This window comes from Zootoca vivipara, chromosome 15, assembly GCF_963506605.1.
Source record: "Zootoca vivipara chromosome 15, rZooViv1.1, whole genome shotgun sequence".
In the NCBI taxonomy this organism is placed as follows: Eukaryota; Metazoa; Chordata; class Lepidosauria; order Squamata; family Lacertidae; genus Zootoca; species Zootoca vivipara.
This window is the reverse complement of record NC_083290.1, coordinates 11,065,932-11,080,400: the sequence shown is the minus strand read 5'-3', so window position 1 is coordinate 11,080,400 and position 14,469 is coordinate 11,065,932. Positions and strand designations below refer to the sequence as shown.

The 14,469-nt window shown below is 46.2% G+C and overlaps 1 protein-coding gene across 1 annotated transcript in view; it reads left to right on the top strand.

The window, feature by feature from the left end:
* The window catches only part of AUTS2 (activator of transcription and developmental regulator AUTS2), a 700,397-nt gene that overhangs the window by 233,081 nt on the left and 452,847 nt on the right, over positions 1-14,469 (top strand). The window contains exon 3 of the mRNA XM_060283030.1: positions 13,627-13,728. Within this exon, the coding sequence (XP_060139013.1) occupies positions 13,627-13,728 (102 nt within the window). The remainder of the gene's footprint in view (positions 1-13,626; positions 13,729-14,469) is intronic.

The following is a 14,469-nucleotide window of genomic DNA, read 5'->3' as shown; positions in this document are numbered from 1 at the left end:
TCTGGTCTACTTTTAAATCAGTTGAGTTCAGGCTACTGTATAGCAAATTAATCCAACTTGCAAACCAAGAGAGTAGAATGTGGAATAATGTACATTAGAGCGGTTCATAAAAAACTTTTTTAAAAAAATATGCTTGCTACAAAGGTCTTATCTTACTACAGTAGAGATTATATAGCTATATCTGAAATTTCATGCATATCAGTTAATATATTGACCCTCCTCCATGAAAATAGCTGTTTACTTGGGCGTTTGCCTATGTCGTGAAGGCTGAAATTTCAATTCAGTGAAGCAGGGTCAAGCTATTAACTGAAATACATGAAATTTCAGATATAGCTATATAATCCCTAGTGTAGTAAGAGCAGCCATTTTCAAAAAAAGGTTTTTATGAACCACCCTAATGTACATGGACAAAGGGTCATTCTAGACTCTGGACAATGATAATGTACCCCCCCCCCACTCTTTTCTTCTTGTTGTGGGGGAGGAAGGGAAAGGAGAATGTTGAGACTCCTTAAAGGAAAAGGGTAAAGGGACCCCTGACCATTAGGTCCAGTCGTGACTGACTCTGGGGTTGCAGTGCTCACCTCATGTTGTTGGCTGAGGGAGCTGGCGTGCAGCTTCCAGGTCATGTGGCCAGCATGACAAAGCCGCTTCTGGCGAACCAGAGCAGCACACGGAAACGCCGTTTACCTTCCCGCTTGGAGCGGTACCTATTTATCTACTTGCACTTTGATGTGCTTTTGAACTACTAGGTTGGCAGGAGCTGGGACCGAGCAACATGAGCTCACTCCGTCGCAGGGATTCAAACCGCCGACGTTCTGATCGACAAGCCCTAGGATCTGTGGTTTAACCCACAGTGCCACCCGTGTCCCCATTGAGACTCCTTAGGCTAGTGATAAAGTGGGATATCAAATCCAAACTCCTCCTCCTCCTCCTCCTCCTCCTCCTCCTCCTCCTCCTCCTCCTCCTCCTCCTCCTCCTCCTCTTCTTCTTCTTCTTCTTCCCCCAGTTCTCATTCTGCTGAGTGGTGATGTCAGGGACTGTGCTGAGGAGGGCTGCATTGAGGAGGGATGGTGAGAGCTCAGAGGGTACAAGCTCAGATTACAAGATGCAGGTGTGACATAGATTAATAGGGACAGAGGGGAGTGTGATCCTTAAATGGGGGAACCACCGTTTCTGGGAGGTGTGTTCTTTGTTCTCTAGCTGTGATTATTAAAGAATTCTAAATGGTAGGACGTTCCTTTGTTTGATCTCCTTATCTACTGCCATGGGGGGTGGGTGGGTGGAGGAAGCCAATTCCCCGAAGCCTGACAGGTATCCTGGATTCTTCTACCCAAAGTCTTCCCTGATTGTACCACAGTGGTCATGTAGTTTCTCAGGCAGCAAACAAGGCTGCCTGGTGTCTTTGTTTCCCATGCAATGTCACAGAGGGTGTATGCAATGCCTTTGAGACCTGCTGCCCAAGCTCGGGCTGAGCCATCTTTGAGTCATCGCATGCTGTCTGATTCCAGGCAACCCCTCAGACGGATTCTTCTTCCATTCTGGCCGCCGTTCCTCATTTAAAGACGGTGGGATTGTGTGGCTTGTTTCCGGCAGCTCAAGGAAGCACTTTTGATATAACAGCTAGTTCCAAGTGCTGTTATCTTTGATGAGGAACACCACCCAATGCTCATGTCTCGCATGAGCAGAAAGATCATAAATCAGGTCATAAAATATAGGATTTTCGGTTGCCTTTGAAGAATGTCTGGTGCACATGGTATTCATCACAAAGTCTTAGCTGACTTTAGTTCCACCCCCTCCACCCAGTACAAATTTTGGCTTCAGCTAAACTGAATTTAAGGGCCATTTCTGATATATTCACATCTCTCCCCCCCCGCCCGCCACCCCAATCCCCACCCAAGAACCTAATAAAAAGAGACATGGCACCATTACAAGGGGTTAATCCATGCATTTCAAAAGGAAGGCGTAATTAGGAACCGGGTCCCCTTCTGAAATCCCAGTTCTACATATACATCAAAGCCATCCGAGGGGTATATTTATGCCCCGTGGTATGGATGGTCTCTGGGAACGCTCGTGAAGTGCCCCGCTGATTGCTGATTGAAAACAGTTGTTAATTCTCTACTCCACTAAATTCCAAGTGGGAAAAAAAAAAAACTTTCCTTAACAAAGAACAGATTGGCGAGACCCAAGTCCTTACTGTGTGGAAATTAATGGCAGATGCCTAGGCTGATAGTTAAAATGTTTCATTAGATGCTAATGTCTTGCTGTGTTTTTAATTGTTCAGAAATTAGCCTCTAGAATATTAAAACCATCTGTTTGTTATCATGATGAAACAGAATACTTAAATAGTTATTAATTTTGTGGGGCTTGTCGCCCCCCCCCAACTCCTCTCTCTGTCTACAAAACTTTGATCTGTTGAGATTTTGGGGGATGTTGCCAGCAGCAGAAGGAATACACACACACACACACACACACACACACACACACACACCCTCCTTGATACCCAAAATATCTTCCCTAGATGTGTACCACCCATATTTCCATGGCTGCTTTCTTTTGTAAATTATTGGTCACCAAGGACGAGCTGACATTTTTTAATGCATGTTGGGAAAGCGCTGGCGCTTGCTGAGCTTGTATAATGGTTGATTTAAGGTGTAATATGGGACATTTTCACATGCTGATGTTCTGTTTGGGGGTCCTGGTGGGCTAATTTAAAGATCAAATCTATCCACTGCTTGGGAAATGTTCATTGTTTATCTTCCAGTGAAGAATATTATGCATCTTTAGTGCTCGATAGGTATTCTATCGATGATCGTTTATTAGAGCAATGTAACCCGCCTCTCCTTTTCGTCTTGGTTTTGCTAATTATGAACTTCCTCCACTATTTCTTTTTTTGGCATTTAAAATTGGCTCACTGTCTTTTAGTGTATGGTTATTCTAAAGCAGTACCTATTGGGGCATGTCGTTTGAGGGGAGGCATGCAGGCAGCTGCACGGCAGTAAATAATAATAATAATAATAATAATAATAATAATAATAATAATAATAATAATAATTTATTTCTTATACCCACACATCTGACTGGGTTGCCCCAGCCACTCTGCATGGTTTCCAGCAGAAGCAACAACAACATCTAGCATTAAAAGCTTCCTGAAATAAGGCTGCCTTCAGATGTCTTCTAAAAGTCCATACCTGCCAAGTCCCAGACTGCAGAATCCGGGACCGGCAGCCGCGTGACACAGGAAGTTGCGTAGATGCAACTTCCGGTGTCGCTTTGCCCATCTATGGGCACCAAAAATGGCCGCCACTGGCTTCGAAAGTCACATCTACGCATGCCCGGAAGTGCGTAGACACAACTTCCGGTGTCGCTCTGCCCATCTATGGGCACCAAAAATGGTCGCCGCCAACACCAGAAGTCGCGTCTACGCACTTCTGGACATGCATAGACGTGACGTTCGAAGCTGGCGCCAGCCATTTTCTGTGCCCATAGATGGGCAAATCAGGAAAAAAAAGGCCGTCGGCAGGAGAATATAAGGGAGAATAACGGGAGACGACGTGATACGGGGGAACACCGGGAAAAGGTAAGAAAAAATGGGGTTTCCTGGGGAAAACGGGGTACTTGGAAGCTATGAAAAGTCAGATAGTTGTTTATTTCCTTGACATCTGACGGGAGGGTGTCCGACAGGGCAGGTGCCACTACCAAGAAGGCCCTCTGCTGGGTTTCTTGTAAGTTCACTTTTCACAATGAGAGAAGGCCTTCGGTGCAGGACCTCAGTGTCCAGGCTGAACGATGGGGGTAGAGATGCTCCTTCAAGTATACAAGGCCGTTTAAGGCTTTAAAGGTCAGCACCAACACTTTGAATTGTGCTCGGAAACATACTGGGAGCCAATGTAGATCTTTTAGGACTGCTGTTATGTGTTCCCGGTAGTTGCTCCCAGTCACCAGTCTAGCAGCTGCATTCTGGATTAATTCTAGTACCTGAATCATTTTCAAAGGTAGCCCCACGTAGAGCATATGAAGCCTAGGCCAAATATTATTTGACACACTGCGTGGACTCCACCCTTGCTATAGGGCAGGGGTCCCCCAACTTACCCGGCTTTGGGCCAGATGCCCGCCACACTGATTGTGTGGTGGGCCGGACGGTGGGGGAGCGCGCGTGGGGGGCACGGGAGCACGTGGCTGTGCACGCAAATGCTATTTCTGGCACACTCCTGACTGGAAAGCGCCGGAAATAGCTTGTGTGCATGTGCAGAAGCCTCCTCTGACCCGGAAGTACACCGGAAATGACGTTGGCGCATACACACAAGCTATTTCCATCGCTTTTCCGGGTCGGAAGTCGGCAGCCGTGCCGCACCGCGCCGATAAGAGCGGGCGGTGGCGGTGGGTGGCGGGGGTCCCTGGGGGCCACATAAAAGAGCCGTATGTGGCCCCTGGGCCGTAGTCTGGGGACCCCTGCTATAGGCTATTTGGTGTTGTTGGAGTTTGGTATATATTGTGTGTGTTTGTGTGTATTTCAGTGGGGTGCAGGAATAAATAGCCTGGTAAGAGAGCTTGTTGGAAGAATAGGGAAACTTTGGGTTTATTACTTGTGGCAAACAAGACCTTCTAAGCTTACAGGTGGTCTTCATGTAGTTGGGAGATGCACTTGCAAAAGTACCTGGAAGAGAAGGCGAAAGCCTGAGAGAAAATGATCTATTCAAGAAGAGATAAGAGAGCTTGTTGCAACATTGTTGCTTTATTCCCAAAAATTTTGTGGGGTTTTTTTTTTTTTTTGAAAGAATACAGTATTGGCAAAAAGCAGGCACAAAGTAATGTAAGCATGCCTGTTGGAAATTGCATAGTTTTGCTGCAACAACTGAAAGGAAAAAGGGCTTTAAGGCAACCCGCTAAGAGAGGTATGGAACTGAGTGCTTTCTGCAATTGCAACAAATGAAGAGTATTTTGGTGTACTTTAAAGGGCTGAATTGCAACAAAGTATAGGCTTCTCCTGACCCTTTGCATTCTAATGGCTGCACAGTGAGAAATATCACTGTTAAAATTACACCTTGCCAAGCACGTCATTGTATCAATCAGTCTCCCCTTGCTGTTTCGGTACTGCAGAATCGTAAGCAAAGAGCACCACAAGCCATCAAAGCTGCGGAGATGAGCAAAGTTTGGCTCCTGCCTGATTCTCCCGCCTTTCAACTTTTCTACGTGAAATAAAATAAATAGAAACCTCCGTTTTCCAGTGCCAGAGTTTCAGCAGTTACCTCCTCTGCCTCTCTCTCTGTGTTGTATATACACACACATCCCCATAGGCTGCAAAGGTCTGTTGATATATTAGTAGCAAGAGACTATCCAGGGAGGCAGTTAAACCCTCGGATGACAAGGGAGTCAAAGGCATGCTGAAGGAGGAAAACGGCTTAGGGAGCTGGGTATGTTTAGCCTGGAGAAGAGAAGGTTAAGGGGTGATATGATAGCCATGTTCAAATATATAAAAGGATGTCATATAGAGGAGGGTGAAAGGTTGTTTTCTGCTGCTCCAGAGAAGCGGACACGGAGCAATGGATTCAAACTACAAGAAAGAAGATTCCACCTAAACGTTAGGAAGAACTTCCTGACAGTAAGAGCTGTTCGACAGTGGAATTTGCTGCCAAGAAGTGTGGTGGAGTCTCCTTCTTTGGAGGTCTTTAAGCAGAGGCTTGACAGCCATATGTCAAGAATGCTTTGAGGGTGTTTCCTGCTTGGCAGGGGGTTGGACTGGATGGCCCTTGTGGTCTCTTCCAACACTATGATTCTATTATTCTATGAGGGTGCTTAGAAGCTTGTTGAATTATCTGCATCTGTTTTCAAAATGGAGGACATAGGGCACATCCCAGGGCCAGAACTATTTCAGGGGGAGAGTCTGAAACGATCAAGGGGATGAAGCAATCACAGTCGAACCTCTGGTTACGTAAACTTCGGGATGTGCGTGCAGCAAACCCGGAAGTATTTTACCAGGTTTCGCTGTGCATGCATGCGCAAAAGTGGTCTGTGCATGCGCAAAAGCGGTCCTCAGGTTGTGGAAACCTCGGGATCCAGCCGGACCTCCAGAACGGATCCTGTCCTCAACCAGAGGTACCACTGTACCCTGTGAGGAAAGCTTGCAGTGTTTGGGACTTTTGAATTTAGAGAAAAAGCGAGTAAGACGTGACATGATGCTAGTTTATAAAATTATGCATGGCATGGAGAAAGTGGATTGCATTGCAGATAACACCAGTGTTGTGCGTTCGATCCATGTACGAGCCACTTGTCTATTCCTGCATTGCAGAGGGTGGACTAGATGATGATAATTAATTGAATTTATATACCACCCTGTAACTTGAGGTGCTTCTCTAACTCTACAATTTTATGATTCTGTGAACTTTTAGACAGCAAATGAAGCAGAATGTTTGGAATATTCGGGGCAGAAAGAAAATTCTTCTTTCTGCATTGCACTGTTAAGTTGTGGAACTTGCTTTCACGGGAAGCAATGCTGGCAGCCAACATGGGAGGCTTTAAAAGTTTGGTGGGAGAACCACACTGCAAAATTAGAATAAGTGCGGATTTCAAAGGATAATTGTCTTTCGGCCAATGCATTCTTTTGGAAAGTGAGAGTTAGGGAGGTTCACCTGTAAATATGAAGTGAATTGCATTTCCTCCCAATTCCTGTTGTTGTTTAGTCGTTTACTTGTGTCCGACTCTTCGTGACCCCATGGACCATAGCACGCCAGGCACTCCTGTCTTGCACTGCCTCCCGCAGTTTGGTCAAACTCATGTTCGTAGCTTCGAGAACACTGTCCAACCATCTCATCGTCTGTCATCCCCTTCTCCTAGTGCCCTCAATCTTTCCCAACATCAGGGTCTTTTCCAAGGATTCTTCTCTTCTCATGAGGTGGCCAAAGTATTGGAGCCTCAGCTTCAGGATCTGTCCTTCCAGTGAGCACTCAGGGCTGATTTCCTTAAGAATGGATAGATTTGATCTTCTTGCAGTCCATGGGACTCTCAAGAGTCTCCTCCAGCACCATAATTCAAAAGCATCAATTCTTCGGCGATCAGCCTTCTTTATGGTCCAGCTCTCACTTCCATACATCACTACTGGGAAAACCATAGCTTTAACTATACGGATCTTTGTAGGCAAGGTGATGTCTCTGCTTTTTAAGATGCTGTCTAGGTTTGTCATTGCTTTTCTCCCAAGAAGCAGGCGTCTTTTAATTTCGTGACTGCTGTCACCATCTGCAGTGATCAAGGAGCCCAAGAAAGTAAAATCTCTCACTGCCTCCATTTCTTCTCCTTCTATTTGCCAGGAGGTGATGGGACCAGTGGCCATGATCTTGGTTTTTTTGATGTTGAGCTTCAGACCATATTTTGCGCTCTCCTCTTTCACCCTCATTAAAAGGTTCTTTAATTCCTCCTCACTTTCTGCCATCAAGGTTGTAAGTGAGGCAACCAATTCTTTCTGTCAATCCACCCTCGTGCCAGGCAAACCTCCCATTCAGGGCAGCAGTGGGCAAGGATGCAAATGTAATCCCAATGCTGTGGAATACTATTTAAGCAGAGATTCAGCATGCACTCTCTCTCTCTCTCTCTCTCTCTCTCTCTCTCTCTCTCTCTCTCTCTCTCTCTCTCTCTCCGTGTGTGTGTGTGTGTGTGTGTGTGTGTGTGTGTGTGTTATCTTACTTCCAGGCATCACACGAAGACTATTTTTTAAAATGCTTACAGACTGATGAAATTCTCTAAAGTGCCCTTTGATTAGCTAGTTGTTTGATGTTTGCTTTGCATGGTTTTATAATTTTTTCATGTTGTTGCACAGTGCCCTGATGCTTTGTAAAAAGGTGAAAAAATAAAATAATAAAATGGGGCCCCTGTGACCCTCCAAATCCTGTTGGTCTCCAGATCCCATCAGCCCCAGCCAGTGTGGCCAATGGTCAGAGGAGATGGGACTTGGACCCCAACAAAAATCTAGCGGACTCCAGATCCTGCCCACCCCTTTCCCTGAATCAGATGGCACATCCAGGCCCAATCTAGATGGGTCATGGTCTGACTCAGTCAAAAAACTGTTTCCTCAGGGAAGAAAGATGGTGCTGGGATTCCCACAAGCAAACAAACAACAGCTCAAGCAATGCAGGGAAAGATGGAATGGTGGGTATTGATCCATGGTCCCCCAATATATATATATACGTATATATATTTAAAGAAGACATGCAAGAACAAAAGGAGGCTTTGTGGGCTGAGCTATTAACTTGAAAACATAATACTATTTTAAGCCATTTAGCTGTCTGGCCACATAAATTATTCAAGTTTCAGAAGCTTACAGTTGGCTTGCGAGGAGATAATTGGGAAGTTGCAACTGTAATGGCAAAAACAGGGCAGGATCAATCAGACCTGGAGATGTCTAATACCAACAAGGAGCAATTAAGCAGCTATCAAGAGCAATTGTGCTGATCGCCGGTGCCCTTTTAACATGGAGTGCCAAAGCGCGGAGAGCTTTTTGCATTTTGTCAGGGGCTCCAGCTCCTCTGCTCACAGTTGCAGGAGGCTATGATGGGGAGAATATTTCCTGTATATCTGAATGCACTGAAGGGCAGGGAAGACGTCTCAACTTCATGTGTAATTTGTGCATGTGTTTATGTGTCTTCTGCGGCAAGAACGTGAACATCCTGAGCAGGGGGGGGGGGAATCAGTTATGGACATGATCCATTACGGTGGGATGACAAGCACTTATTAGTTTAGGCCAGGGGTCCCCAAACTAAGGCCCGGGGGCCGGATGTGGCCCAATCGCCTTCTCAATCTGGCCCACGGACAGTCCGGGAATCAGCATGTTTTTACATGAGTAGAATGTGTCCTTTTATTTGAAATGCATCTCTAGGTTATTTGTGGGGCTTGCCTGGTGTTTTTACATGAGTAGAATGTGCCCTTTTATTTAAAATGCACCTCTGGGTTATTTGTGGGGCATAGGAATTCGTACATATTTTTTTTCCAAAATATAGTCCGGCCCCCCCACAAGGTCTGAGGGACAGTGGACCGGCCCTCTGCTGAAAAAGTTTGCTGACCCCTGGTTTAGGCATTCAAAGGATATATCAGGTTAGCTTACAAATCGTGCCGGAGGTTGTGATTTCCCAGTCTCATGCGATCAGGGGCTCCTTGTCCTGGCTCCCAGCCAATGCATGCAAAGCCTATTACTTGTAAGTAAGGAAGAGAACTTCATTCAGGCAAGTAATGGTATAGGTTTAGCAGCAGTCACAGTGCTCACGTGACACAGTTCAGAAGCAGACCAAGAAGTTCAGGACTTGAAGGGGGAAATGAAAATGTCCCAACAAGTTTACCATCCCATCCTGCCTGCTTTTAAAGATTAGGCATGGCATGTTTCCTCAGGCGACTCTCTTGCCTTATCATTGTGTCTGGCTGGTGAGCAAGCTATCCAATAGGGTGAGTGGGTTTTCTACTACCTGCAAAGGCTGCTGCCTTTTGCTTATCAAAGCCCTAACCCACCAGCCTTCACTCAGGCTTTTTTGGTCCATAGGAAGTTCAGAAAGGAGAGCCAGTGTCCCTGCTTCCCCTCCAAAAGGAGTGGAAAGGGGAGATCGCCCTTCTTCAACCCAGGTTCCCACCATTGAGCCCGCTCCTCTGTTTCTGCCTTATCCTGCATCAGATCCTGCCATCCCAAGCAAATCCTGACCATGCTGTGGGGCTGTCAGGGGACCCTGGGAGGGGAGCGAGTTCGCCCAGGGACAGGAACGAAGGGGACCAGCCGAGCAAGAGGAGGGCTGGATGGAGTGCAAGCCGGAAGGCGGTGCAAGGGCTCTGAGCGAGGTGGAGGGGTCTAGGGATGCTACCGATGCACGTGCGGGAGAGGAGGTGTCCGAAGGGGAGGTATCGGAAGTGGGGGAATTGAGGAGGCTGTTTAGCAGTTTGGGGGAGAGGTCTGGCCCCGCTCCCTCCCCTGAGGTCCATAGATGGAAAAAGCATCAGGAGCAAAGAAGGAAACGAGGCGAGCCGAGGTTGTTTTGCTGGTGTAGATTGAGACGCGCGCCAGTTCCGGATTCTGACTCGGAATAGGCGGTCATGTCTTTCTGAACTCTGAACAGTACATATGTGGTCTTTGGTCATGGGAAGCCGCACACTAGCCCTGACAGGGGTTCATGACACTGTTGGGGAAGAAATCAGGAGTACATAATTTGCTCTGCTCTCTGGAGGCAATGATAGGCTGGTGTGTTCCCTAGATACTAAAAGATTCTTAACCTTTGGATTGATTTGATCCAACCATAGGGTGACAAGAGTCCCATGAGTGAGCTCATCCTACCTTGTTTTTAAATTCTTGGCAAGGGGGGCATACCAACTGTTGGGAACCTTCTGACAGTAAGAGCTATTCAACAGTTGAATGGACTCAATGAGGGTTTTTTTTATAGAGAGAGCTTTAATAGACATCTGCCAGGGATTCTTTAGCTATGATTAGTACATTGCAGGGGGTCGAAATAGATGGCACTTGAGGTCCCTTCCAGTTCTACAATCTTATGGTTTTATGACATCTCCATACCTTCCATTTGGTTACGAACTTTCTGCCTTACCTGGGTACAGTGGTATCTCGGTTTACAAACACAATTGGTTCCGGAAGTCCGTACTTAACTTGAAGCGTACTCAACCTGAAGCGATCTTTCCTATTGAAAGTAATGGAAAGTGGATTAATCTGTTCCAGACAGGTCCGCGGAGTATTCAACCTGAAGCGTACTTAACCCGAGGTATGAGTGTAATTGGTTCCGGAAGTCTATACGTAACCTGAAGCGTACTTAACCTGAAGCGAACTTTCCCATTGAAAGTGATGGAAAATGGATTAATCCGTTCCAGACGGTCCGCGGAGCAACTGTTCATAAACTGAAGCGAACTTTCCCATTGAAAGTAATGGAAAGTGGATTAATCTGTTCCAGACAGGTCCGCGGAGTATTCAACCTGAAGCGTACTTAACCCGAGGTATGAGTGTAATTGGTTCCGGAAGTCTATACTTAACCTGAAGCGTACTTAACCTGAAGCGAACTTTCCCATTGAAAGTGATGGAAAGTGGATTAATCCGTTCCAGACGGGTCCGTGGAGTACTCAACCTGAAGTGTACTTAACCCGAGGTATGAGTGTAATTGGTTCCGGAAGTCCGTACTTAACCTGAAGCGAACTTTCCCATTGAAAGTAAAGCAAAGTGGATTAATCCGTTCCAGACAGTTCCGCGGAGTACTTAAAGTGGAAATACTCAAACCGAGGCGTACGTAAACCGAGGTATGACTGTACCTTGGAATCTGGACTTTTTCACTTCCCACTTGCTACTGAGCCTGTACCATGATCAGCCTCAATAAATATCTCTTATTTCTTACAAGTAAGAGATGCTGTCATTGGGTTTAGTGATGGGAGTCTGACAGGACCAGACCAATGCTAATCAAATCAATAGTATCCAGGCTAGCGGCTTGTTTGTCCCCCCCCCCCTGCCACCATTGCTTTGTTTGTTTTACACTTGGCTGCTTGGTCAATGGGTCCATCTGCCATTGGGGATCTGATCTCATTAGGTTGTCAACCAGCTTTAACACCGAGTAAGGAAACGTTTGATCATTGTTGGTGTTGCTTTCTGCCAACGACCTAACAAAACTCCCGTCACCCCGAGGCTCAGCAGAGGCTGGGGGATATTCTCTGCACAACTTTCAGCTATTAGTCAGTGCTCAGCCAGGCTCTTTTTAAAATTTCCTTCCCCTGGGTGGTGGTTCCAGCTGGTTAGAGGGAAACAAGTGAATCTCAGCAGGTGTCCATTTTTTCTCAATGCAATTTTCATGGAAGCTGGAGGACTGAGACATCTTAAGCCCAGGACTTTGGAGGAGCAAAGCAAATGGTTCAGAGACAAAACAAACCCAGAAAGGAGACCTGCTCCAATGGATGTCTGTCTCTGTTTTCTTTTTCCAGTGCCTGACTACTGAGGGTTCCTTTCCATTTTATTTTATTTTTTAAATAAAGTTTCAAACTTAAGGCCATCCCACTCACTGCTGTGACTGAGACAGTTGCCTGTCTTTTTAATAAAGTTTCAAACTTAAGGCCATTCCACTCACTGCTGTGACTGAGACAGTTGCCTGTCTTTTTAATAAAGTTTCAAACTTAAGGCCATTCCACTCACTGCTGTGACTGAGACAGTTGCCTGTCTTTTAAATAAAGTTTCAAACTTAAGGCCATCCCACTCACTGCTGTGACTGATACAGTTGCCTCAGGTGGCAGACTGGGGGCAGTTGTGGAGGATGCCACATCTGAGGAACCTCAACATCTGCCCACCTGTGGAGGCTCACCTCCTCCTCCTCTGCTTCTCTGCATAGCTCTGAAGACCCCGAGGAGTGCACTGTTCACCATTGCCTGGAAAGAGCCATGTTGTTGCTGCCACCACTTGTTCCTTTTCTCTCTCCTACTGCCTTTAGCGTACCAGGGCTTCCCTGGGCCACTTAGAATCATAGAATCATAGAGTTGGAAGAGACCACAAGGGCCATCCAGTCCAACCCCCTGCCAAGCAGGAAACGTTGTTGTTGTTGAAGGGGGAGAAGGTAAAGGGTGCCATCTTGGGTTGGTTCTGTTCAAACTAATTTGCATTCATTTGCTCTCTCATAAATGCTTCTGTTTACATTGCAAGACTGTTATCTAGGGCTTAGTAATTGTGAATAGACTGCAGTTCCATAGTGACATACCCCATGTAGTGACTTGGTTACGGTGTGCAAGAGCTGGCACAGGCAGGATTCCCTTATTTGTGTCAGCGCTTAGCCAATAATTAAACATGGAACAGGAGCCAGGTCCTGACCATCATGAGCTATACAAACATAAAAAGGGCCTTTCTCAGCCAGGCTCAAACTGCTTGCACAGTGGCCCAACAGAAGAGCCCAAGTTCAACAACACTCTCTTCACCTGTGATATTCAGCAGCTGGTGTTCAGTAGCATACTGCTTCTGACAGTGGAGGGGGAATGTAGCCACTGTGAGTCTTAACCTCTGTGAATTTATCTAATCCTCTTTTGCTGGCCGCTACGACATCTTGTGGCAGCAAATTCCATAGTTTCATTCTACTATGCTGTGTGAAGTAGTGCTTCCTTTTGTCTGTCCTGATTGTACAGTGGTGCCTCGCAAGACGAGTTTAATTCGTTCCGCCTGTCAATTGGTTTTGCAAAAAATTCGTCTTGCGAATCGCGGTTTCCCATAGGAATGCATTGAAATTTCTTTTTTTGCCCATTAATTAAATTTCAATGCATTCCTAAGGGAAACCGTGATTCGTCTTGCGAGTCACCATCAGATCGCAAGACTCATTCGTCTTGCGAAAAAATCGTCTTGCGAAGTACCACTGTATAGCTTTATCCTCCATTAATCCATGCCTAGTCCTCTTTTAGAGACACCCAAGGTGTTGTCCATCACTTGGTGATACTGGTGGCAGGACATGGACCACAATTCCAGCATGTTGCGCATGTGTGGAAGGAAGCAGGCTAGGGGGAAGGCAGCTTTGTGTGTTCAGTCACATATGCCCAGTTGGTTGCCTTTGCACTTTTGACTTTGTACATTTTCCACACCTGGTTGATGCCTTCAACGTGAGATCCTGAGACGAGATGCAAACTTTGAATTCTCTTGTTCCACAGCTCAAGCCAGGCCAGAACAGCTGCCGGGACAGTGACAGCGAAAGTGCGAGTGGAGAGTCGAAAGGGTTCCAGCGGAGCAGTTCTCGAGAGAGACTCAGCGATGTAAGTGCAACTCATTTTCGGGCACCACCTTATCTCTTGCTTTTGTTAATAAAATAATAATAATAATAATAATAATAATAATAATAATAATAATTACTCTGGACGGCTAATAATAATAATAATAATAATAATAATAATTTAAAAAGTGATATCTAAAAGTCAGATAGTTGCTTATTTCCTTGACATCTGATGGGAGGGCGTTCCACAGGGTGGACCCCACTGCTAAGAAGGCCCTCTGCCTGGTTCTGTGTAACCTTACTTCTTGCAGTGAGGGAACCACCAGAAGGCCCTCAGAGCTGGACCTCAGTGTCTGGGCTGAACGATGGGGTGGAGACGCTCCTTGGGGTATACTGGGCAGAGGCCATTTCAGTGGAGGTTGCAATATTGTGGGGCACTGCCCCACCAACCAATGTCTGCCTTCAGCCAGCACCCTTTCCTGCCTCCTTACTTACAGCCAGGTGGTAAAACTGCCTTTCAGCTTCCTAATGCTTACCTCAGTGTCACTCTTGTAGAGAGCAGATGAGGTCAAAACTAGCATCAGTTGTCTCTGCCTCTCCTTGGCCTTAGCGCCACCTACTGTTGGGCTCCCTGCCTTCCACCCTGCCAGCTCTGATGGGCACCAGCTATCCCTGTTTCGTTTCTATGACTACTGCTTCTAGTATGGAAAGTAGACAAGCTAAGGGCATCTGTTTTTGCTAAAGATTGTTGACTTGGCCTCTGATTCATCTTCTGAACATTTAC